The sequence below is a fragment of the Ictalurus punctatus genome, chromosome 14 (genome assembly GCF_001660625.3).
Source record: "Ictalurus punctatus breed USDA103 chromosome 14, Coco_2.0, whole genome shotgun sequence".
NCBI lineage: Eukaryota > Metazoa > Chordata > Actinopteri > Siluriformes > Ictaluridae > Ictalurus > Ictalurus punctatus.
Window position 1 is genome coordinate 16,517,378 of NC_030429.2, and position 27,784 is coordinate 16,545,161.

A 27,784-nucleotide genomic window follows, 5' to 3' on the forward strand; every position below is an offset into this window, starting at 1 on the left:
TATTGAATATTGCTGTATCAGGAATTTGAAGCCATATCCATGAGGTTATTACAAATTACATAGACATATGCAGTCGATATTCAATATTATATCACAGAGGTATGGAATAGTAACAGTTGATTTACAGTGACCTATATGGTGGATGCTCCACATAAATGGATTTTAAGTGTGTAGTAGTTGATATCGTGATGTTTTCTGTGAAGAGACATTTAACATTTATGGAAGTAGACTCTTTGGACCAGTTTTCCGACATAAGGATTTTCCGTCTTCAGGATCGGCGTTTGCATTTTGCGGTTTCTCTGTACCATGACACGCTGCATTATTTTGTCTAATTAATTTTGTCTTATTTACTCTTAATTAATAAAAAAGAGAGTCTGGTAAGGGAATAACTGTTTATAGCTGCTCTAACTGGATGAGTGGTAATAGGAGATAACACGATGTCTGTTTTGCAAACATTATACATCATTAAATGTATCTGGTTAAAAATAATGACATGTTCTTAATAATTTAAACATGGAACAGTTGGCAAATTGCTATGGTATAAGAGCATGCTGTAATAAGAAGAAAATCAACTTCAGCAGGGTGTGATTGATTGCATTGATTTTCTTATAACAACATTATACGTCTTCCTCCCCCCCCTTACACATTGTGTATGATAGCAGAGATCTGATACAATCATACACTGATCTAGACTGTCACTTTTTATTTTATAGCAAGTGCAACTGCAAATAAATGAATGAATTTAGGTTATTTTGTTTTTTTTAAAGGAGTTTTATATGGAAATATGGTCAGGTCCATCAATATTTGAACATCGACAAAGTCAATATGAGCTCAAATTTCAGACTTTCAGCTTTAATGTGAGGGTATTTAAATCTAAATAGTGAAGGGTGGTTCCGAGTTAAAAAAGGGTTTAATGCAGTGTGACCTTACTCTCAATAGTGTAGGAATTATGGTGTAAATAGATGTGGTGCCATCCCCCCCCCCTGCCCCCCTTAAGGGACCCAAAGTAATTGGACAAACTAGCATGGCCATAAATGTTTTTTTTTTTTTTTTTTTTTTTTAATACTTGGTTGCAAATTCTTTGCAGTCAGTGACTGCCTCAAGTCAGGAACCTTCCAGTTCTTTGCTGTTGAAGTATGCTTGAGGTCATTGTCCATCTGCACTTTGAAGCAATGTCCAAGGAGTTTTGAAGCATTTGGCTGAATCTGAGTAGAAACACTTCAGAATTTTTATCAGCAGTCACGTCATCATTAAATACAAAGGAATCAGTTCCGTTGGCAGTCATTCATGCTAACACATAAGATGAGGTGGTTTGGTTTGGATCACAAACAGTTCCTTCCTCCATACTCTCGTCTTCCCATCATTTTGGCACAAGTTGGTCTTTATCTCAATGTCAGGTCACCATCAAAGTGGTGTAATTCCTACACCATTCATCCAGTTTGTATGTAAAAATGAAAGTGGAAAGTCTTCACTTTGTGGTCAAATTTTATTATACGGCTAAAATAACAATAACTTTGTCAATGCTGAAATATTTATGGACCTAACTGTAAAAAATCAAGCCCATCATATGCTTGGGGTTTGTCGTAATAGCAGGTAAAAATGCAAATATGAAATACACAAAATATTGTCCCATTTAGTTAACAAGAATAATATTTCTTAATGCTTTTAGGAGTGTCAATACAGTTGAAAATGGTGTAATATTTTACCTTTTAGTAAAATTTTAATTTTGTACTAAACAAAACATAAGTGCTAACGTGTGTATAATGTTTTTTATACCAGTATTCACTGAATTGACCTCTGTGCAGGTCTTCCAGTCCAAGGACACTCCAGAGAAGCTTGCCACGCCAGAAGAGCTCATCCGCATGACCAAGGGCATCACTGTAGCCACCGCCAAATCTGTGGCAGCGGGCAACTCCGGCCAGCAGGAGGACGTCATTGCCACTGCGAACCTGAGCCGCAAAGCCGTCTCTGACATGCTGCTTACCTGCAAGGTGCTAATCGCCCTCGCTCAACAATCACCATCACATTCTTCATCTCACACACACAGGTGCACAGATGCACATTTGAATACACAGAGACTACACACAAGCTTTCATTCAGCCGCTCTGGCACTGATCTGCCCAGCTTCAAAGGAAGCATGCAATGAGAGGCTTGAGGCCAGTGTTAAGTTTACTCCCCTTCTCAAGGTCACCTTGAACTTAACTTCAGTTTATATTCACAAATTGATTTATTCTTCTTCTTTTTTTTTTAAATTCATTTAGCCTTAGGTTCATTTCTGTTTCATCATGTCCATTCATTCTGATTGAATAGAGTACAGATGTTCAACAACTAATTGAGTTCTCGTGACTGACTATGACTTACGATGGTTTGTTTTATTGTGTAAGATTTCTTGTGTTGGTTCTGTTGAATTTTGTAGAGATCATGTGTATTTTATTAAGTGTTGTGTTTTTCTCCTACAGCAAGCTGCTCATCATCAGGATGTGGCTGAGGATGTGAGGAGCAAAGCCCTGCACTATGGCCTAGAGTGTACAACCGGATACATTGACCTGCTCGAACACGTCCTACTGGTGTGTGGGGTGTGTGTGTGTGTGTGTGTGTGTGTGTGTGTGTGTGTGTGTCTGTCTGTCACTAGTGTTTTAGTAATGCATATTGCGGTCAGTAATCACATTTCCTAGTTTAACTATACAGTGGGGGAAATCGGTATTGGACGCGGCATTTTTTTCAGTAAATATATTTCCAATGAGGCTATTCATGTGAAATTTTCACCAGACATCAGTATTAACTCAAGAAACCTGGAAATATAAAGAATTCACAACATTAAAGTCCATAAATAAAGTTATGTGTAATAAAGAGGAATGTCACAGGAAAAAAGTATTGAACACGCTAACTGAAATGTATTTAATACTTGGTGGAGAAGCCTTTGTTTTTAATGACCGCTTCAAGACACTTCCTGTATGAAAAAATTAATGGGTCGCAGTATTCAGGTGTGATTTTGACCCATTCTTCTAAACATATTGTCTTTAAATCTTGTTCAATTGGATTCAAGTCAGGGGATTGACTGGGCCATTCTGACACCTTGATTTTTTTTTCTCTGAAACCAGTTGAGAGTTTCCTTTATTGTTTTATTGTGAACTCTACATAGTTCACTCTTGCAACATAATCCATAATGCTTTGTATTTCTTATTGGTTAGTTGGAGCGCAATTGACTCATGCTTGCCTGCTTCCAAGAGGAGTCAGTGCACGCATTGCTTTTATAAGTATAGTAAATTTCAGTTATTTGTGCACGTGTGGATTATCTTCCTCTAACACCAGCGCATTTTTGCTAACTATTACAAGTCTTTATTATTTTCTGTCGACTTTGCCATACGCAAGTCCCTTTGAATGAGCTGTTGTTATAGAAACGATAACATATTAGAACAAGGATATTAATAGAAGGCTATGGTTTTAATTACAGTTGGCACTACTGTCTGTCATACTATTCCAGAAAATTAATAAGCACCTTCTGAGTAATCCGATTTAAGAATTCAACAGTGCTGTGGTATAAAGGCTTTTATTCAAGGTAAAATATTGCAGCATACTGTTTACATGACTGCTTGAGTAAACTTGTAACTGTTGAAATCAGAGAACGATCAGATTAATAGAATGCCTGTAAACACAAAATCATAGAGAGCTCAGCTAGAGTTTAAGTTGTTTTTTTGTGACTGCCTTATACAGATTGCTTTTCTAAGCTGATGAAAAGTAATACAGTATGTTCATGTCGTTCCAGGTTTTGCAGAAGCCTACAGCAGAGCACAGACAGCAGCTGGCTGTGCTGTCAAAAAAAGTAGCCAGCTCAGTCACAGAGCTTATCCAGACTGCTGAAGCTATGAAAGGTGAGGAAACAAAACCGCACACGTACATGTATGCATCCACATACATGATCTGTTCTTATGCTGCATTTGAGGCAAAGTTACAACTTGTAATTCCCCACCTCCAACCAGTGAAAGCCACTGAAGTCTCCCCCTCGACTTGAAATTTCAACTCGTCAATTTCTCAACTGCCAGTTCCTTCCCTGTTTACAGAGTGATGTCAGATCAACATGACCATGCACACTGTGAACTGTGTAAAGTCCCCCATTAAATTAGTTTACAGCAATACTGGCTTTAAATCAATTAATACACAGACACAGTACTTGGTTAAATCTATTACATTGACAATATTAATCACTGATTTGAAAAGGAAATCATCAACAACAGAGTCATCACTAACATTAGTCTGGGGCACAGTGGCTTAGTAGTTAGCACGTTTGTGTCGCACCTCCAGGGTTGGGATCTGCCCTGTGTGTGCGGAGTTGCCATGTTCTCCCCATGCTTCAGGGGTTTCCTCTGGGTGCTCAGATTTCCTCCCCCAGTTCAAAGACATGCGTTGTAGGTTGATTGGCATTTTTAAATAGTCTGTAGTGTGTATGCGATTGCCTCGTGCTCCGAGTTCCCTGGAATAGGCTCAAGGCTCCCTGCGACCCTGTGTAGGATAAGCGGTACAGAAAATGGATGCGTGGATGGACTAGCGTTAGCTAGCTAGCTTGCTGTTAACGCTAGACGCCATTGTCCACAGTTGTTTCTGTGGTGCAATTTCGGTCCAAACTGTACATGAATGTTTGAAGCTCAGTAAAGTAGATCAGGACCAATCATCACTCAGACCTGTAACTGTAAAAGGGAGCATAAATTAGCTTTTTATGAGCTTTACATATTCTGACAGAGCAAACAAAAGACATGCCCTCATGGAGGCGTCCATGCTTTTTGTTTTTTTCCCCCCACTTCTCACATCACATGTGCCGAGGTGGAACAAAGTTTATTACAACTCGCAAATTACCACTAACAAGGCACCACAATCGCAGAATTATAGCGCATGGTAGTTTGATAATGTACTACATGCACCATAAATCACAAATGCTAATGTTTGAACTTGTTCCATATCTAATAAAATGAATTCCCTTTACTGTTATAAAAACAAAAAGAAAAACTGGTTTCAGCAATAGGCAGGTGTTTATTGACAGATTCTCTATCAGACAGGCTATAAGAACAGAACCCACAGGCTATTGGTTAAATGTGTGTATTGTGGAGCTCAGGCTCAGGTCCAGTCAGTATAGCCATATCAGTGTTAGCAGTAATAGGCAGTATATTGGGATGAATTGTTTCTCTGTGGGGTTAATAAAGCCATTGGCCCACTGGGCCTCCCAGCTTCACTCCTTTAATACTACTGTTTTCATTTCCTCTGCTGCAGACGGAGGTAAGTATGAGACAGCATGAGTGTTGAAGTGCATGTGCGCACACACACACACACACACACACACACACACACACACACACACACACACACAGAGGGAGGCACAATATGGGAGGGGGGTAGAGTTCTCCAGGGTTTGGTATAATCCCAAAAACCATCTGTCTGCCTACACGAGCTGTTAAAAATGGAGTATTTTATAGGCACTTAAAAAGTCAGTAAAGAATGAGGATAATCCATCAAAAACGCATTTTCCACGAGCTGCACTTACACAGTGCAGTGGTGATTAAAGCAAGGATCCATAGTTTTCTGCATATTCTTCCTGTAAAGAGTCCTGTCTTTTCTGTTTCATATTATGTATGTGGTTTATTTGGTTTTGTCTTTTATTCTACATAATGCTTTCATGCATTTGTTTTTATTTCTTCAGCTTTTTATGTGTTCCACTTTTTATGGATTTGACCTCATTGTTCAGCATGTTGTACAGCTTCTGGTGTTCTGAAGTATGATTTATAAATAAAATTTGTCTCGACTTACCCATGACCCTGTGTCCCCAGGCTCAGAGTGGGTGGACCCTGAGGACCCTACAGTAATTGCTGAGACTGAGCTTCTGGGGGCCGCCGCTTCCATTGAGGCTGCAGCTAAAAAACTGGAGCAGCTTAAGCCCAGAGTCAAGCCAAAGGTAGCCACTCATCCCTCTCTGTACACTATCTGTCTCTCTGTGCTGTATTCAGAAACACTCTTCCTCAACAACTCTGTCCACCAGCATACCTGCGTCAAATCACTTCCACCTGGCATTAGGGTGCTGGAATGTGCTGTTGGCTGGTATGAGGCTTTGCCGCTCTGAAAGAATGTTGGATGTTTTACACAAAGTATTGCAGGCTTAGAGGCAGATGCTTTAGTTCTTTCTTTAGGATTTCTTTGTTTGATATTGTGAGGAGGGGTTTTTGTTGTGCGAGATAAACTTAAGGTCAGACCTGTTTTGAAGCTCAGGAAATGAAGGGAAAGGTCAACGCTTTCTAAAAAATTTTTTTCCAGAAGCATTTTTATTATTGCATCCGTCTGCAGGAAACTAAATCTGTCAATGCTTTTCACTTCACGGTTGTGACTCACTAAACTGATTTTTACCATTTTCAGCCCATTTATCAGAGCTTTATCACCTCAGTGTAAAAAAAAAACAAAAAAAAAAAACAATCCAACCTACTGCCAAGGGAAATATATATTTGTATAATTTCAACAAGTTCCTTATTTATTTGGCATAATTTATTAACATAATGTAATCAGAACCAATGCAGAAAATGTCATATATATGGTCATATATGGAAAACTGTAAAGCTGTGAAGTGACTAAGTGAGCTGTTGACATAAATTAGGTTGAGACATTCTCCATATTGTGGCTTATTTATCTTCTTTGAACTAAAACCCAACAATATCCAGCTCATACAGTCAGTTTTCATATAATACACTTCACATCTATTGTGCAATACCATTTATCCAAGTATGTTGACAGATAAATTATAGACCAAAATGTTATTGATCATGAAACATAAATGAGGGTGGCTATCTCCCAATCCCCCACCCCCCCTATTCAGTTCTAACGAATCATACAGGAATTTATTCAAATATGCTATAACAGGCCTGTGATCAGTGGGACTATTTGCAGACATGGTAGCTGTTTCTCTGTCATCCAGTTTAATTGCATCAGTTGTTATGTTAGCTTGGCTGCTGTACTTGTCATCATACAGTTCTGCATCGTCAACTACTGAATCCGGACTTGTATAAGTAGCTCATTGGGATCTGTGTATTTATAATTTATAAGGTCTAGTTGTATAGTTGCGTTGAACTTCTTTGGCTTTCAGAATAGCATGAATGCAACAAGGGTTAGGGGACTGAGCAGGCCACTGAAATAATGAAATCCTGTTTCTGGAATCTTTCAGTGGTGATCCATTTCTCGTGACATGGTGCATTATCATAATGAAAATGGCCATCCGAGTTGGATAAACTGTAACTGTGAAGAAATGACCTTGGTCAGAAGTGTTTGTCAGATGCTCTGTGCTGTTCACACTTTGTTTGCTGGGTGTCAAGAGCTCTAATGTGTGTCAGGAAATATTACAAATATATTCTCCACAAACAACACTCTTCATCTCTATTAAGAGGTTAGAAATAATTTATGACCCCTGCAAACTGATCCTAAAATAAGCTAGTGTGTTTGATTGATTTGTGCTATGCAACACTGACAGAAAAACTGTAATAGAAAACATTTCCTAATTTATAGGGACATAATTTAAATATGAATGCATTATTGGGATCAAAGGGATATTGTGTTCTAAATGGCTACAAGTGCAGATACAAATAGGAGGTGCACTATTGGTTTTTAATGTTGGGTTTTGTTTTTTTAGGGGTTTTTTAGGAAGCTTGTCAGAAAGGTTCACAGGGCACCTGGTTGAAATGGGCTCCTGGACCCAAAAATAAATTTAAAAAATCAGATGCGAAGCTCAAATAAAGGCAATGTTCATCATCAGTAACCTCTGCCGGTCCTTGCTAACTGCCTGGTTCAGGCTGTGGTGCTTTAAATTAATTAAGTTAAATAATACCCCCATCAGCAGGATGGTTCAGTGTTTTCCAGTGTATCCATTAGCATGGTGGTAGGCTTTATGTTTAATTACAATAAATACATACATACATTCATTACATAAACCTGCTTTTGTTCACACCTATTTTGGGTTTAAATCCAAGTACAGATGCAGATCATATCTGGAGCACTACACAGATACAGATAGTGGCATTGTGTTATATCCCTACTATATGTCAAAAGATTATTAGTTGACACTCAGAGCATACCACAACATCTCCTCTACTAAATCTACTTAGGCCAGGAGCTGTAGTCAGTTGGGTTGGTATTTGAAGTCAACAGTATGCTAGATGAGGTGCAAATGCCATGGCGTGCAATTGGGAGTTTTATTGCACTGGTGAGATTCCATGAAAAGAGAGACATCTGGTAGTTATCCAGCTGTGGATCTCCCTGACCTGCACATAATCTTTTCATGGGACGTTTGCCATGTTCATTGTTCACTGGTATCATGCATGCCTCTACACATGTCCCCAACGTTTTTGTTTCCTTTATTTTTAGTTTGAAGTGTGTGTAATTATCAGATGCTGTGAAGGGAAGACAAGGCTAACACTGTTGGTGTGTGACAACTGTTTCTCTGTGTCTGTTTACCATCTTCTCTTCTTTCATGTCAAGAAACTTCATGTCTCTTCCAGCATCTTTACAGCATCTGTTCTGTACCTACCTTTCCTTCTCTTTACTCCTCCCTATCTTCTCCTCTTGTCTTATGTCTTCTACTCTTCTCATCAATCCCCGCCCCCTTGTTCCTTTGTTCAGTCCTTATTGCTTATATTCAAGTCTCCCCTTCTCTCCTGCCCTGCTCTCTTCTCCTCCATGCTCTAGAGGTCAGCTAGACCTGGAAGCCTTCACTGCAGGGCTCTGTCTGATATGTTTGATATATTAGGTTGTTATTCAGTCCAACTATATATCAAACATATTCCTACAGTGTCCCGCCCTGTCTCCAGACTCGTGTGCTGTATGTGCTGTGAGTGAGAGCCTGTATGCCCACTATTGTGGCATGCTTGCTGGTTCACAGTCCGTTATCACTCAAAAACCATTTGCAAAAGGTGTTCTATGAAGGGTTTGGCTGCATGGAGCAATTTGGGACTGAAACATGATGTAATTGCTCCTCAGCGCCACTAGGTGTCACCCTTAAAGAGATGCAGGACAAATTTAGGATTAGAATAAATGACCCCGAGGACTGTTCTACAGTACCCGGCTTCCTTGAGGGTTGTTTTTTTTTTTTGGCAATGAAGGTGTATCTTTGTCCCTTTATTTGTTTGCATAGATTGTATGCATCTTACAACACCTGAGCTGTACATGAAGTAAATAGAGCTACCTATTTACACCTGAGCTATTTTTATTTATTTTTGATATGCTGATGTAATCACCGCATCATTCTCTTTGCAGCAGGCAGATGAGTCACTAGATTTTGAGGAGCAGATCTTGGAAGCAGCAAAGTCCATCGCAGCAGCGACCAGCGCTCTGGTGAAGTCAGCATCTGCTGCTCAAAGAGAGCTCGTAGCCCAGGGCAAGGTAAGATTATGTTTCATGCATGTTGAATGGCCAGTGGTTTCGTGATTATTTGCCTAGTCAAATTCCTGTGTTCTCCATATATTGTCTGTATGATGGTTTAAGTCACTATATTTGGTTCTCTAGGTGGGTTCTGTCCCAGCCAATGCTGTGGATGATGGCCAGTGGTCTCAGGGTCTCATATCAGCAGTGAGTAAAGATTTTATTTTATTTTATTTTATTTTATTTTATTTTATTTTATTTTATTTTATTTTTATTTATTTATTTATTTATTTATTTATTAAATGAGTTTTGCCTGTTTATTAAAGCTCTTCCTGTACTTTATTCCCAGTGCAGCTAGCTGTCTGATCATAATTTTATGTTTTTAAAAGCCAGTGATACTTTGTGTTGGTCATTGTTGGCCATCAAGTTTATTAGCTTCCCTTTGATCTATTCATTAATTCACTCACTACACGCATGATTATCCTATTTCGCAAGGTCACGATCCCAATTAAAGTCACCCAGTGCTTGTTCTGAAGACCATACATTTATTTTTATAATAGAAGTTACACAACAAAGTAATTAAGAAATCCAGTTTCTAAAAATATGCAAATTGGAAATACCCTCAATCATACCTGTTCGTACCCTATTCCCTTGATAAACACCAGGTGTAACGCCAGAAGACGAGCAACATTTTGCACAGCCACAGAGTATCAGTCTGTAATGATACCAGCAGTAACTCAGATATTGCAGTGAGATTTTTAGCTCCTGATGAAAACTGACAAATCTTCTGCAGTGATGCTTTTCCTCACAGTTTAGGCAGAATAGTGTGTAATGCAGTACTTCAAATCTTTCATCATGCAAAGCTCATGGAGGAACTGATGTTTTTCTGACTTTCTGTGCCACGCAGGCCCGTATGGTAGCGGCCGCGACCAGTAGCTTGTGTGAAGCAGCCAATGCCTCAGTGCAGGGTCACGCCAGCGAAGAGAAGCTCATCTCATCTGCTAAACAAGTAGCAGCATCCACTGCCCAGCTTCTAGTGGCCTGCAAAGTGAAAGCTGACCATGACTCGGAGGCCATGAGGAGACTACAGGTCTAACATGCTTTTCAAACGATGGATGCATTTTAAGAGTGTCTTTGTTCATAGACATTGTGATATTTCACAACGTCTTGTTTAATGATTATTTGCCCTTTTGCAATAGCCTGATCTTAACGTTCGCAGGCTGCCGGGAATGCAGTGAAGAGAGCGTCAGATAATCTAGTGAAGGCAGCTCAGAAAGCTGCCTTTGACAAGGCAGAGGACGATAGCGTGGTGGTCAAGACTAAATTTGTTGGTGGAATTGCCCAGGTGAGACCTATTCACACTTAATATGATGTCAGAAAAGTGCAAAGTAGTCCTTCAGGCCAAACCTAATGGTTATTTTCTCCATAATCAGCATTCTGTTAGCAATAGTGGTGATGAATTTGTGAATTTTCTTCTAAATGAACAAAAAGTGATGCACCTAAAAAAAAAAAAAATAATAAATAATTTTTTTTTAACTATTTTTATTTTGGGCTGTATTTGTCGGTATGTTTGCTTGTAGACTTCAATTTTAGTATCAATTGAATCAATAATGGAGGTCAGATCCATTCATTCATTCATCCATCCATCCATCCATCCATCCATTTTCCAACATCGCTTATCCTACACAGGGTCACGGGGGAGCCTGGAGCCTATCCCAGGGAACTCGGGGCACAAGGGGGGGGGACACCCTGGACAGGGTGCCAACCCATCGTAGGGCACAATCTCAGACACACTCGCACACATTAACACACTGCAAACAATTTGGAACAGCCTACAACTCATGTCTTTGGACTGGGGGAGGAAACCGGAGTATCCGGAGGAAATCCCCGAAGCACGGGGAGAACATGCAAACCCTGTATACAGGGTGGAGGAGGGAATCAAACTCCTACACAGGAGGTAATCACTAAGCCACCATGGAGGTCAGATTATGTAAACCCAAAACCTGGCCATTTTTTCCCGATCAAAGCACTGTTGATCATTTTTGGTATTGAAAATGTCGCCACCAGTTAAAAGTTTAGAAAACCTTCTTTTTCTTTTTTTTTCTTCACTATTACTAATGATGAAATACCACATAATTACACATGTCAAAAATGCAGCTCAGCCTATCTGGCCTTCATGTTTTCTGTCCATACAATGCATTTAAAAAATGATCATCATTGCCTGGAGCAGATGCACTAATTTTGCTCGGTGAGACGGCTCACACTGAAGGACAACTAAGCAGAATGTCTGTCAGCAGTTCATTTGATTATATAACAGTGGAATTGGAGAATATATGGGCATTCATTAATTCATTACCTCCCTCACATAACACGTCAAATGCCAATGCACCTAATTAGGTAGATTACTGTTCGCCATGCAATTCAAGATTAAAGGCAAATGTTCACACACTACAGCCATTGTGTGAAGGGTTATGCAAAAAAAGTTCTAGAAGTTCTAATATTATACACATGTGATGTATAGTCTCATCATGTACGGTGTCAATGGATGTTAGTTTGATTCAAGTCTGCTAGGAATTTCAGTGATTTGAGTAAAATACAACTCATTTAATTTGGTGTTATTGGTTGGATCATTCTCTCTGTTGTTGGCAATATTTGTACGTTTCTCATTGCTCTGGTCCCACACTGCGTTGGAAATCATCTGCAGTTTAAATCAGTGCTGCTTTAGCAAACATCCAGTACTCCCTCTCGCACCACTCACATTCCTGAGACTCGCTAGAGAGTCCGTAAACGTGTGTTTAAATCCGAGAGCTGAGTCAGAGAAGTGGATTTCCCACCCTCCCTCCCCACCCCGAGGCCTTGGTCCCTCTTTTTAGTTCCTCTACAATAATGTCACAATTTTTTTTTTTCTGTGAGAAGGAATCCACACAGTGCAGAGAACTAAACCACAAATGGCTTTGCAAATTCTGTACCAGAAAGAAATATTTCTCATTGTATTATCAGCACAAATGAGTGCTCATGCGAAAAAGCAGGAATTTAACACAAGATAAAGTTTTACTTATGTGTACCGTATATATAGTTTAGTTCAAACCGCATTTCTAATGGCTGCACAGCACGTACAGTGAGGTTCGGCACAAAGTCCCCCTCAGGCAGTGAGGAAGGAAGCAGACCACCGTAATAGGAAGAGAAAATGGGTGCCATATGGTATGGCCCACACAACAAAAAATATTTGCAAAATTCGAATAAGGGGAAATGTGTAAAATTGTATAACGCATGCAAAAATGTACATGCTCCAGATTCAAGAATGTGCTGCAGTCTGTGCAGTTTATGTTCATGTTAGGTTTGGCTGGAATAAAATGCCCTGAAAGCACTTAACTCCGTGGGACTCCTAACAGTTTCTAGCCTACAAAAAACACTGCAGGGTTACAGCCAATTAAGATGTGTGCTGATTGGTGGATTGATGCTTTACTGGTTCCAGAAAGTAGCACACTGACTATTGCTTCTTGCTTGCAGATCATTGCAGCTCAGGAGGAGATGCTGAGGAAGGAGAGAGAGCTGGAGGAGGCACGCAAGAAGTTAGCTCATATCCGTCAACAGCAGTATAAATTTCTGCCCACTGAACTACGAGAAGATCAGAGCTGAGCTTTCGCACACAAGCACACACACACCCACACCCACACACCAAATAATATTAAGTCTGATATTAACAGTGAGCTTATCTGCCATCGGTGTTGGATTGTTAGCCATGTTGGAGGCTCAGCTCGTAGATGGTGATGCATCATGATGTTTCGGGATGCCAGTAATCTAATTCCTCTGATTGGCTCTTTTCCACACTCGAGGTTGGTGTTTTTGTTTGTGATTGGTTGCTCTCCTTACACAGGGCTATGTTTCTTGTTTTTCTGTCATCTCTTGCTACAGATCTTTTTTTTTTTTTCTTTTTTAACTGTGATATGCACTTACCTGCTCTGTTTGTGTGTGTGTGTGTGTGTGTGTGTGTGTGTGTGTGTGCGTGCGCACAGACAGTCCAAGCAGTATGCCAGATCTATGACTTTATTATAATAATACCGTTGACCGTATCGTACTACCTTTCAGTAAATCATTCGTACGCTTTAAAAATAAACTGAGTCCCGTGTATGCTTGATCTCTGTGGTGATATCAGGTGAAATGACCATGAGTTGTATGACCCTGTCTTTATAGTAGGATGTTCGTTCGGAAGCTTTCGGAGCATATGTAGGATGCGTTTGCTTAAATCTTTTCAATGGTGTGATATTATTAAGCAGGAATATTTCTCTGAAGCCTTTGCTAAAGCACTACACAACTTAAAACATATCATGAAGGCTAAAACGAATCATTGTAGGATTGTGTTATTCAGCTAAAATTAGCTTTATTATAAGACTACGGTAAATGTACATCTGTGCTTTTGTTTGTATTATTTATTGATAAGAGAGTCACAAAAGCTCTTCACCAAAAGCATTACAGTCACAGATCTGTTATATTACAGTATGTGGGACTGAAGCAGATAGCGTTACACCGTTTTAAGTGTTTTAAGCACTCATGAATACCTCAGACATGTTTAACACACTTCAGACATCTTTATGACTGCACTCCACGCCTGTCTCTTACACACAGCGAATTCTGCATCTGTCAGTTCCTATTCAGACACACAACGCACACGTATACGTTCGGCACACACACAATCAGACTATTGAGACCTATAACTTGTGTGTTTAAAAATTGATTTGAGGGTGCACATGCATGAGTCAGTAAATACAGAGGGGAAAAAAAAAGACGTTCCAGCACTTCAAGATTTCTAGGATGCACTGATATTGTTTGTATTCCAGTGTACTCTTCTTCTGCAAATAACACGTATGCTTCTCGTGGTAGACATTAGTGAGAAAATTAGTGGCATCCATTCATAAGGATATATAGTTATTCTCGTTTGATTGTTGTTTGCGTATTAAGGATTACACAACGTGGCACTTCAGAACACTACATATATTATATCAAACTGCAATATATCACCTCTTAAATTTGGACTGCGATGTATATTAGTGCCTTATATTGTCTGCTCTGATACAAGTTGCCCTTTTAGGCTCATCAAAGACTCAAATCATAACTTCAACCACTGAAAGAGAAACCATAAAGATGAGTTTTTCGTCAGTGGAAAGGGGCAACTTGTAGCAGTAAGTATAAATGTGTAGTTTTGTCTGTTTTCTGAGCAGTATAAACAATGTACTTATAACAGCCACTGACTGTTGTTTGATTCTGCTCTGCCATATTCTACTGTTCCGATGTGGCCTGATGCTCTTGCCTTGGTAGATTGCTCAACTGCCAGCTGTAATTCACTCTAAGAACCGTTAGTATAACAGTATCACTGACTCCACATGCTTTACATTTCTAGTGAGTCAAGAATCAACACTGCATTCCATGCACATGTATCTATACTTTTTCAATTTGCTTTGCAAAGCCCCAATCAGGAACTGCTGATGCCACAGCGTGCTCCGAGTTTCCCAACAGAAAGCATATGTGAAACATATACATATTGCTGTGGTTTATTTGGTGTGGTCTTGTAACAGTTTTATTGCTGCAGTCCCTCTTGTCTTCGTTCTCAAAAGTTGCCTCCCGTTTCCTGATTGAGGCTTTAATGGAACTTGTTGCAATTATGTCTCAAATAAGAGTTTTCTCTCCAATAAACCACTATGTATGAAGGGTTTGTTTATATTTACTAATAAATGTCATGAAGATATTGCAATATGTGGTTTAAAATGTGGTGTCTTTTAATGGAGCAGAAGAGGAAAAAAAAAGAAATAGCTCCTTCGATTAAACTAGAATTGTAGGGCCTTCTTTAACCAACTGAAATGGTAATAATGAAATGAAATAATTATGATGCTGTATGTAAAATATTTATCTGGTCACGAAAGTATTTTTTGTATTCACTGAAAATAAAGACTTTCATCAAACATTGTTTCTGCGAATTGTGTGTGTTTTGGATTCTGTGCCTGTTGCAGTTCCAGACTATTTTACTGTCATTATTTTCCACTGGAGGTAAAACAGTATTTGCTGTTTGGCATTAGGTTTCCTGCTGACTTGTCCAAGAGGTCAGCAGTAAGAATGTCCAAACTCATGTAGCCAAGCAATTCCAGATCGATTTAAACCCTGACACTAAGTAAAACAGACTCTAGTGGTCTACTTTAAGCTCAGTGACCACTAGACAGCTTGAATAATATTTGTGTAATCACAGAGATAAGGCTATACAGTAGATTCAAGTAGCTTTATTGGCATGGTAAAAGGCTTTACATTGCCAAAGCATTGGTAACATTAAATTACAGACATTTACACATGTTCACATGCAATTTAAAAAAAAAAAGTTTGATAAAATAATAGCAATAAAAGAAGAAGAAAATGCACAATGTAGTGTCTGGTACTCTTCAGCACATTCTCTCCTGTAGGTGTCACAGTAATACCTCTGTGAACTGTATCACGCGCTCTCTCTCTCTCTCTCTCTCTCCCTCCCTCCCTCCCCCTCTGCTTTGAGAACTAATGGAGAGCCAGATTTCTGTCTGAATGTCCAAATAAGGACATATGGCACTTTTGCTCTAGTACACAGTCTAGAGAATTTGAACTGTAACAGTACAATGCATTTGTCTTTGCCAAGAATGTTTTGTCATTTATACTGAAATGAATGACAGATTGATTTTTTTGGATCACACTGCTCTTCACAACCTGCTGTTTTGTAAATGTCAGGCAACAAAGGGAAGGATGTTTAGAGATACCAAGTTCTTTAGAGTCCTATCAGTCTAATCAGTTCCTCTGTCTCTGATGGAAACTAAAGCCATATGTACAACAAACTCTGCTGCACCCAGACTACTTGCCAAAATTAGCAGAATGTGTAAAGTGTTTATCTTTTACAAAAAAAAATGTTTGTGTGTGGTCAGTGTATCTTGTTTTCATGACCCTCAATGCACAACTATAATGCTTTGCATAAGTATTCACACCCCTTGAAGTTTTCCACATTTTGTAGTCTTATGACCTGGAACTGAAATGGATGTAATTTGAATCAAGTCTTGAATCTACCCCAAACAATATTGAAGTAGGGGAGAGATCAGTTTAGTTTGCAAAATGATTTACAAATAATAAAAAAAATTCATTTGAAACCCCTAAATTAGTTCTGGTGCAGCCAGTTGTCAGAAGTCATATCACTAGCGTCTTGGTTGCTTCTCTCACTAATCACCTTTTGATGGATGGCTTCCTCAAGGCAGAGTCATGGTTGTGCCATATTCCTTTCATCTTTTAATAATAGGTATAATTGTGCTCTCTGTGATGTTCAAAGTTTGGGACTTTGGCCTACCAGGAACAGGTGTACATACACTGAGGTCACGTGACACTTGAACTGCGCACAGGTGACTTCCATTCAACGGATTATGTGACTTCTGATGGCAACTGGTTGAACCAGAACTAATTTAGGGGTTTAACAGCAACACTGGTGAATACTTATCACAACTTTTATGGTTTTGTTTATGAATAATTTTGCAAGCTACACAGATTTTACACTGTATTATTATGGGATATTTTGTGTAGATTCATGATGTATAATCTCAAGTTAAATTCAGTTCCAGGTTGTAGCACTAATTAAAGTGGAAAGGTTCAAGGAGGGTGAATACTTATGTGGCACTGTTTAGTCTAACTAATTACCCTTCTTTCATGACTGGAAAGTTAGTTATCTGCTTGCTTAATTTGTACATGTTCCTGGACTGCATTTTGAGGATAGAAAAAAAACAACTGTTCTACTATGAGCTGTGTAGAAGTGAAATTTGAATGGAACTACATCTATTCAGTATTCTTAATGGTGGTGTTAAAAATTTTAAAGTACAATACCACAGAACATGTGTTAAGGTGCATAAAATATAGAAGTAGTTTAATACAATAGGCTGTTGCTTAAACCTAATAACTTTTTGGATTCTCCTTATGTAGTACTTAAACACCTCTGGAGCCCTTTACAATAAAACTCATATAACTTCAGAAGTCAGGCCAATATTTCATGCCTTATTTCTCTGTAGTCTAATATATCTTACTCTTTCCAGCTCTCGAAGATCCATCTCCTATTTCATACAGGAATTTAGGGCATTTTTCTTTAAATGAGCGTTTGGGTTGGGTACTGTGTTTAGCTTGCTCTAGTCTTACACCACAGGAATGAAGTTGGTACTGAGGAAAAGCTGAGTGGTCTCATAATGCAGCACAAGGATCTGAGATGAGTGGAAAAATAAAATGGCTAACTTGTCAAAATGTGGTATAATGTATGTACAGTCCAGTACTATAAGCATTTAAATTGAATATTTAATGTTGACATGAGTTGCACTTATTAAAGATTGGATGGTAATACTAACTGTAAATGATGAATAGAAAAAAAAACACACAAACATGGATCTATGACATGTATATCAAAGTGCATACATGTGGGAAGGACCACACTAGAATATGAATAGGTGTCTGCTTTGTCCTGTTTGCTTTGTTTTTATGAAAGCCAATCCAAGATTTGGGTAGAATAGGAAACATCTTAGCACAACATCATGCTTTTTCTCATCTAACTCCATCCAGGCCTCTGACTGCTGCAATAGGGGTTGTTTCATGTCTGCCGAAGAAACCTGAGAAATGAAAAAGATTTCAGAGAAGGATGAATGACTTTTATGCAAAGGAATTTCTGTGAGTGGTTACTGGGGTTTGTACCCCCACATGTATATCAAATTTGAACATATATAATGTCATGGGGAAATATACTTTGAAGCTATATAGTCATTTGTGTTCAAGCAATTCAAGTCATTCACTCGTTTATCTTCAGTTTTATCTTGGTTAGGGTTGCGTTGAATCCAGGAGCCCGTCCTGGGAACACTGGGCATGAAGTGAGAATACACCCTGGAGGGAGCTGGCAGTCCATTGTGGAACACCATATGCAGATACATTCACATTGAAAGGCAATTAATCATAGCTACGCCATCTACCAGCATGAGTTTGGAAGGTGGGAGGAAACCAGAGCACCTGAAACAAGTAATCAGATACTGGGAGAACATGTGAAACTCCACACAGACTCTAACCTGAGCTTGGGATTGAACCAGTGGCTCTGAAGCTCTGAGGCTGCACATGATACACACTACACCACTGTCACACAGTGATATAAATGTATATTAAATGTACAACAGTGTTCCTTGTTCCATATACTAACCATTTTGTGCCTCTAACCAGCTAACATAAAAAAGACGTATCTTTTAGTGTACCACACCAATTTTATACCAGAAAACGCAAGTTTAGTATCTTTTCTGAGTATGAACACACTCAAAACAGAAAAAAAGATTTTTAGTTTGTTTCATTTAGCACCCTATATGTTCTTTGGTTGTGTTTTTTTTTTTTTTTTCCTAAGGAACCCCTTAAAAAGTTGAAGTTGAACTGTATAAATATATGTAAATATATGAGTTTCCTTTTAAGATTCCAAGGAAGCCCTTTACAAAGATAGAACCATTAAACATCCGAAGAAGTCTTGAAACTTTAGTGTGGGTAATATTTCACTACCACCACTGTTTATCTATAGTGCATTCTGAAGAATTTTGAAGCATAGATGTACTGTACTTGCTTGCCATACTTTTTCACCATAGTTGGTGAAACATCATTTCCAAATCAGTATGCTATATTTTCAGGGAAAAGCACTGAACTACTACCATTTACTAATTTCTGGTGTATTGTAACTTTTCTCAATTAGTAACCAATGGCGAAACATTTTGCTTACTTTATAATGCACATTCCTCTGCTTAATTTAAAAATCTGGTATTCAAGATTTTCAACACCATCCTACTTTAAAGCTGATATCTAGCTTCAATTCATTTATACTTTAAATAGAGGCATGAATGAGCTCATTTGGAAAATGGATGCAGAGGATTGATGGTTTTTAAACACACTTGCCCTGCTCTGCTATGAGTGGGATGAGTCCAGAGTGTAAACTCAGAGGACAGTGTGAACACTTGATGGGAGCGAGTGCAGGTCTGTGGTGTAGAGTACATGACTATTTTAGGCCTGGTCTCTGAGGGGTTACCCAGCATACAGCATATGAGCGTCATCTACCTAAACATGCACTCAGAGGATCAGAACATCAGGACTACTAGCAACTTTTTCATAACCTGGGTGGCTGCTTAGTGTCTATGTTCGTCCCTGAGAGGCTAGCATTTCCAAATACAGACTAGACTAGAATTCCACTTAAACTCTCCTAGTCTCTGTTTCTGTCTCTCTGTCTCTGTCTCTCTCTCGCTCTGTCTCTCTCTCTCTTTCTCTCTCTCACTCTCCCTAAAAACAATAAACACGTTGGTCAAGTTCTCTCTCCCTTTCTATGTTCTTCAATTTTTTTACTTAACTATTATCCACACTCACAGGCCAGTTGGGGCTAATGTGAGTCTGTTCTTAGAGACCTGATATACAATAAGTAAAAACTTTTAACCATTGAATTTGGGCACTTTATGTAGCTGAATTAGCTGGTGCACTAACCACTAATACAATTGCAGTAATTTCCACTGACAACTGATTGCTAAAATCGAATATATCAGTAACTGGACAATGAAAAAATTAGTGCTGTGTAAGGCATTATATGACAAGGTCTCGTTGTGTCTCTCTCATGCGTGCTTAGTCTATCTACTTTTAATTTCTCTTCTATAAAAGCATGATTGAAAAGATAATCCACCTCGTTTGCGTTCATTACACCCGCAATTGTATTGTGTACACATGTGCTTTCTGAGTCACTGCTGATGCTATGTTAGAACAAAGCAGGTTGAAAAATATTATCCCCAATTCCCACAAAATCTTGGGTGCATGTCATTCTGACATGCCCTTCACTGATAGGCTGCATGAATATACCGTCTGAGTTAGAAAGAAATGAACCCCAGCCTCTCTTCTTCATACCACTCTGTACATTCCTCTTCAAACCATTGATGATGCTGTTGCACTAGTTTCCAAAAAAAGTCCAAATTAATCTGCCTTAAGACATTTGTTAACAGCAAAAAAATCTGAGATGGATGCCAAAAATTAAACAATATATTGATATCATTTCACCTTTGGAAGATGATGATAATAATATCTTGTTATTCTTTGTGGGTTTACAAGTGATATGAAAAGAGTATGTACATAATGTGGTTGTGTCTCTTTTTCTACAGTTTGTATGACACCAGGCAGATGCCCCACAATCCCCTGTAATATGCTAGCTAAGTTAACTTCTTGGTTAGCTGATGCATAACCCCCTGAGTGTCTATCCTCTTCTCTACAACACCAATGTCAGGACATCTAGCAGCGAACTCTTGGGCAGCTCTTTTTCTGAGCAATGTGAAGATGGATACACTTGTACCGAGTCAGCACTAATGCTAAATTTATATTAGGCTGTTAAAAGCCCGTTGCTAAATTTGGATACTGCTAAAAACCTGAGGAGGAGGTAATGGCTAATGCCACTGCACAGCTGGTACATACTGAAAAATGGCCGCCAACACACCCAGAGCTCCACTGTCTATTGTTTTTGTGCTGTGTGAGGTTCTATTCATGAAGCAAATTAGTTTTGGCTCTTTAGCACTTAATAACTGAACCGATCACAGTTAGTAAGTTAAAGAACTACTCCTATATCACGCTTTTAATTCTAAAATGTCTCAAGTGATTTTTTTTGTGTGGTTCTCTCTAGAGTACGGTTCCCCAGCTATGTGGGAACCAGAGAATAAGCCATTTCCATCTCATTCCTTCTGTCCAAAAGAAAACCTCTACGTCCTGGTGTTTTTCATCAAGCTAAAGAGGCCACATTTTTCATTTTCACTTCCAGAAAGCCTTGTAGTACAATTTTCTCTCTCTCTCTCTCTCTCTCTCTCTCTCTCTCTCTCTCTCTCTCTCTCTCTCTCTCTCTCGTTCTCTCTTGTACTTATAGCTGTGGTTTTCCCCACCCAGACTCTATAAAGGCTGAATAAATATGAGTGAACAAGGGCTTTGCTGAGACTCTGGAAATGTGTTAAGGAAATAGGGCTTTCTCATTTAGACGGCTGGCCCACATTTTTTAGGCGAGTTGAACAGACATAGAATAATTTCCCAGATACATGGCTAGCATTTGGTCCAAGGAAAAATCTGTCAACGAAAAAGATAAATGCCACGTTTAATGCACAGAATGCTATATATCTACTGAAGTGTCAATCCAGGATAAGTCCAGCTTCTCAGTCGTTAATCATTTCTATGTATTACAGATGCCATGTTCCCCTTCCCTTGTCTCCTCTAGATGACATGGAGGTGTTTATGGCATGCTGACTGATTCAGTTCACATATTTCATCAGATGTTTTTTTTTCATCAATCCCCAGTAAGTGATATGACTCGCTCAAAGCTGAAAGTTTTCTCTGGCAGCACAATTGCAGGAAAGTAGTAAAAACATATTTTAGTCCAAAGTGCGAAAAGCCATGAATGAGTAAAAGCTAGATAGATCAGTAGGCATTTAGGCATTTAAGTTTTCCTTAATATCAGACAAGTATTTGTCATGGTGTTCACGTGTGATGTAGAAAAATGTTCACTTTGTTTTTCTTCTAAAGAGACATGACACAGACACATTCAACAGCTAGGCCTTTGCTCTGTACAAATGATCAGTCTGGAGTAAACACCCCAATGCATTCCAGTGTGGTTTGAAAGAATGGTGTGAGGTGCACACACATACACGCCCACACTATCTCTGCCTCAGCCTCCGAACATCAGTTTACCATAAGGGAGGAATGCCAAAACGCCCCTAACCCTCATACCTACCTTCTCTCTGCCCTGCTTTGTATTTGCTCAGATGTTATGGCTGTTCTCCTGTCTCATGCTTGTTGTAAAAACATACATGCCCTTTCAATGACAGAAGTATGTAAACAGTAGCCAGTAAATTCACATGAACTGAATTTACCTGACTTTACCTGTCTGACTTTAAAAAATATGCCATACAGGATGAATGTCAGGTTTAGTATTACTGCTCCAATATCAGTATTCTGACTTGCCTGTGCTGACCTTAGTCACAAGCACAAATCCTGAATCAGAACTCTCTCCTACCCATTTGTCCTCAGTTAGCTTTGATGTCTTTACTCCAGTATGGATGAGTTGATTGTGACTTACGCATGGCAATAATGAGGAGTTGCACATACCGTGCAGTTTTATAGTACAGTGAAATGGAAATAAACAGTGAAGGGGTTTTCGCCCAGCAGAGCAGCAGCTCGATGCTCTCTCACTCCATATATGGCAAGATTCGCCTTGTCTAACTGTGACAGAAAGTTTTAACCTTGTGACACTTCAGAGTGGAAGAATTGGGCAAATATTGATAAATTCTTTCCCATGTAGTGCACTACATACTCTGACACACATGCTAAATCAGCATGTTACATCATGTGTTTCAGAGGAGGGAAGAAATGAGGGAAATTTGAAGATCTGTTTCTCCATCAGCTTAAAGTGGTCTATACAGGAGCATTGCTGTCTCAGAGTGTGAATTACCATGTAAAGACTACAATTTACACACTGCTTGCTTATACCTTCTAAAATAACTTGCAATCAGCTACAGCAGTTGGTGTGGTGCACCACAGCACCCCACAGTACAGCATAATAACAAGCTCTCCAAACAACTCCTCTATCTCTTTCATATTGTAGTGAGATTTTCACTGGAGCAGTTTAAAACATCCCGTATCTACGGCGTCCTGAAGAAGGCCCATCAGTGCAAAGAGCCCAGATGCTGTAAAGGAATCTCTTATCTGAACAATGGAGTACAAAACTAGGTGCCAGTAAGTGCACTTACTGTGTGTCTCCACCCACCCCTCTCTTTCCTGCCTCTTGCCTTGGAATGAAAGTTTAAAGAAATATTATAATAATTTTATATTATTATAATAAAAAGCTTAATCATTTTAAGCTATGGCTATAATTTTTTTCTTCTTCAAACCATTGGTGATGCTGTTGCACTAGTTTCCAGAAGAGTCCAAATTAATCTGCCTTAAGACATTTGTTAACAGCAAAAAAATCTGAGATGGATGCCAAAAATTAAACAATATATTGATATCATTTCACCTTTGGAAAATGATGATAATAATATCTTATTATTCTATGTGGGTTTACCAGTGATATGAAAAGAGTATGTACATAATGTGGTTGTGTCTCTTTTTCTACAGTTTGTATGACACCAGGCAGATGCCCCAAAATCCTTTGTAATATGCTAGCTAAGTTAACTTCTTGGTTAGCTGATGCATAACCCCCTGAGTGTCTATCCTCTTCTCTACAACACCAATGTCAGGACATCTAGCAGCGAACTCTTGGGCAGCTCTTTTTCTGAGCAAAGTGAAGATGGATACACTTGTACACACTTGTACACTGAACCGATCACAGTTAGTGAGTTAAAGAACTACTCCTATATCAACACGCTTTTAATTCTAAAATGTCTCAAGCGATTTTTTTTGTATAGTTCTCTCTGGAGTACGGTTCCCCATAATAAATTTGATTATTCCCCATAATAAATTTGTTCCCCATAATTATTCCCCATTATTCCCCATATGTTCCCCATAATTATTCCCAATAATAAATTATTATTCCCCATAATAAATTTGATATTATTATAATAAAAAGCTTAATCATTTTAAGCTATGGCTATAATTTTTTTTTAATTGTAGACAGTAGTTATGCACAATATAGTGTGATAGAAATGTGGTGTTTTTTAGTTGCTTATATATCCTACACAGGGCTACAAGAATCCTGGAGCCTATACCAGGAAACTCAAAGCATAAGGCAGGGACAACCTGGAATGGGGTTCCAACCCGTTGCAGGGCACAATTGCACATTTAATATTTATTTAATACACTGATTGGAAATGCCTACAATGCATGTTTTTTCACTGGGGGAGGAAACCCCCGAAGCACAGGGAGATTTGAACCCCCAACTAGATTGTTTAGCTTTTTTTCAAATTATAAACTATTAAAACAAACAACTTAATGTTGCTTAATATGCTAAAACAATAACATAGAAACACAAATCTCCCACTTAATGACCATAGCTAACATAATATACAGCACAGAGTTTAACATTAAGCTTGTTACTAGTGTTGGGTCTGAGTTCATCTTTGTCAAGTTTGAGTTGAGACCAAGTCCTTAACCAATCGAGTCACAGTTTGAGTCCAAAAGGGGCTGAGTTTGGACTCAGTCCTTAATAGTCGAGTCTGAGTCGAGTCCGACTGAGTCAGGAAGTAATTAAATTGAAAAAAGATTTTAAATTGCAATTGTAAACTCAACACTGAGCTGTTAAATTATTATTTTAAACTTCACAAACCAATGGCAACGTAAATGTAACAAAAAATACCACTATTACATCTTCCCATTGCCATTTAATATTTTTATTTCATGTCATCAGCACCTCAACTAGTTCCCTATGAAAAAATGGTTTCAAAGAAAAAACTGATATAGAGGTATATGTAGAACTTTTATTATATTACAAGTTTTTGAAAATACAAATGAACCTGTTTTGTTATTGTATCACACTATATTGTGTCCTCGAGTTCCAGTTGACATTTCTTTTATCAGTGATTTGATGCCTCTCCCCCACAGTTATATAGGCTGAGAGAGAGAGTAAAGAGTAGAGTTACATTTAGCAGCATGTCATAACAACAAGCTTCATGCTTTATTACTGCTTTTAATCCGTCTATGTATGACAACAAACTCATTTCTGAACACAGCTCTGTTCTTGTTCTTGGACTTAAGGAAAACATTTGAAACCTAAACTGAATGGTGGAACTACGGACCCTGGAGCTGTGAGGTGGCAACTTTACTTGTTGAGACGCTGTAATTTTGAAACATATTACATTTGCTTTTACAGCATTTGGCAGATGCTTTATCTAGAACTTAAGAACTTCTTTGTAGTCTCTTTGTATCAAAAACATATCCCCACATTGGTACAAATTGGTCTAAATTGAGTCTAAAAATACAATCAAGCTAAAACCCTGGTAGAGAGGCGTTAGTAATCTGTACATTCTCACTATTTATCAATGTTCTGTATATATAACATGTTATTTGCACTATTCATATTTGCACTATCTGAACAACCTCACTGTTTAACTATGTTCTGTACATATATCATCCAACTGTACATACCTCTCATCCGCAATCCCTACTGTCTATATTTTAATACTGATACTGTATTTTTGTATCTCCACTATACATATTACTTGTATTGCACTTATGCTGCAATACTTACTCCTGCACTTTCTGTATGTATATATATATATATATATATATATATATATATATATATATATATATATATATACACATACATATATATATATATATATACACATACATATATGTGTGTGTGTGTGTGTGTGTGTGTGTATATATATATATATATATATATATATATATATATATATATATATATATATATATATATATATATATATATATCACTATATTCTTGCACTTCTGGTTAGGATGCTAACTGCATTTCATTAGCTCTGTACTTGTACTCTGCTTAATGAGAATAAAGTTGAATCTAATCTAATCTAATAAAAAAAAATATATTGGTACAGCAAAGGAGTGGGCCTTCAGTCTTTGTTTCAAAACTCAGCTGTTCGGGGGACGGACGACAGCCATTCCACCACTTGGGTGTCAGAGCAAAGAAGAGTCTTGAGGCATTTAATGCAAATTAAATGGCCTAAAATTATATTTATTTAACACAACAAAGTCTCAGGACTTGTCAACTGAACTAAACTTACATTCTTCACTTTCTTATTTTTCTACTAGTTTCACTGTAGTTACTGAATAACTCGTAATATATAGCGAATAATATGCTTTAAGATTAATAACTGGATAATGTGGTTTGAGAGTATACGAGGTTAGGAAACTGCCTGGGTCATGAAGATGAAGGTTACATCTGGTTCTTTACATATTGGTTTGAAGACTAGACCCAATTATGCTGATGCCTCCATCTTTTACCAAAAAAAAAAAACCCAAAAAAACACACACACATATCTGTGGCTGAATCAGATTACCCAATTTCCTCCCTCTTTCTCACTCAGCTGTATGCCAGTGGAACACAATAACACTGAGAGAAGAGATTTCAAGGCCACAGCTATTTCACCATAACTGCTGTAGGAAGTTATCTATTTGGAGTAGAAAAAGAACAAAACATTCACAAAAACCTCTGCCTGCTGATGACTGCTTGTGACTCATTAGAATGGCTCGTTATTCCATGCCCATTGATTGCATGACATTTTTCATTTTCCTCCCAGCTGAATGTGAATTTGGTCAGATATTGAATATTTGTTTGTTTGCCAGCTCAATCACTTCACTTCCCTACATTTTTCATGAGCAGAATATTGGCTTCAGTGAGTATGAACCATTGACTGGAAAGAAAAGGAATGTAATATGAGACATGATTTGTCATTTTAGTCCCTCATCATAAATATGGCTAGAGTCTGGCTTAACAATGTTGGTGTCAGATGAGTACAAATTTAAAAATCCTTTGTTTGTTTTTTTCTGTGAGCTTTCCTGTGAAAAAAAACACTCTTAGCGGGCTTATTCTTGAAAGAAGCTGCCTTTCAGACTCATTTACTCACCAGCCTGCCAGGCATTTCCTTCTGGACGAATGCTAGTAGACCATTTCGATCACAGCTGATCTCTCATTCCAAACAGCTCACAGAGAAGGAATGCCAGGAAGCTTCTTAATGGGCAGTCATGGGCACTCACCAGCCTAAACATGTTGCCCTTTTATCCCTGGGCTTTTGAGAACATTAAGAGAAGATCAGCGGTGAACAACTGACATTTTCCAAGAGACCAACAGTGTGAATATAATGGTCACCACATGTTTACAGTTACAGCAGCAGCCTTATCTGATTCTGCATTGGAGAAAATGTGATATTCTATGCTGAAATGAAAGTCTGCACTAGAGGAGGACATGTGCCATGATTTTAGTTTGAAAATATAGTTCAAAATCACTCAATTGGATGAGATTTAAAAAGAGATGTAAATATGTAGGAGTTTCAAACACATAACTGACCATCTAAAGCAGGATACCCGAAGATATATATCCGCCTCAATTTGCTGGATTCAATGATTATGCCCCATGTTTGTAGCTAACACCCCAAGAGTGAGCTTATACAGCTCCTTGCTATATAATGTGTATTTCCACCCCAGGGTGGCATAGACCTTCTCAGATGGTTGGACAGTAGACAAGAGCTTCTCAGAGTCATGCTCATTCAATCACTCAGTCAAGGAGAAAATGAGAAGGAGTTCTGGGGAGTTTGGCCCAGCTCAGTTCTGTCCACAGGAGATGTGCTACTATGTACAACCCATCAGGGAGTCGGCATGTTTAAGTGTTGTTCTAAAGGCAGATTTCCACACATGGAATTTGAGCAATGGC

General features: G+C 38.5%; 1 protein-coding gene across 2 annotated transcripts in view; it reads left to right on the forward strand.

Annotated features, from left to right (window-relative positions):
* tln2b (talin 2b) overlaps positions 1–15,343 on the forward strand; it is a 128,226-nt gene extending 112,883 nt beyond the window's left edge. For both annotated transcript variants that reach the window (XM_053685627.1, XM_053685626.1), the window contains 9 exons: positions 1,806–1,991; positions 2,460–2,567; positions 3,767–3,872; positions 5,817–5,941; positions 9,277–9,402; positions 9,526–9,588; positions 10,289–10,471; positions 10,601–10,726; positions 12,892–15,343. In XM_053685627.1, the coding sequence (XP_053541602.1) occupies positions 1,806–1,991; positions 2,460–2,567; positions 3,767–3,872; positions 5,817–5,941; positions 9,277–9,402; positions 9,526–9,588; positions 10,289–10,471; positions 10,601–10,726; positions 12,892–13,020 (1,152 nt within the window). In that variant the 3' untranslated portion in view covers positions 13,021–15,343. The remainder of the gene's footprint in view (positions 1–1,805; positions 1,992–2,459; positions 2,568–3,766; positions 3,873–5,816; positions 5,942–9,276; positions 9,403–9,525; positions 9,589–10,288; positions 10,472–10,600; positions 10,727–12,891) is intronic.
* The last annotated feature ends 12,441 nt before the right edge of the window (positions 15,344–27,784 follow it).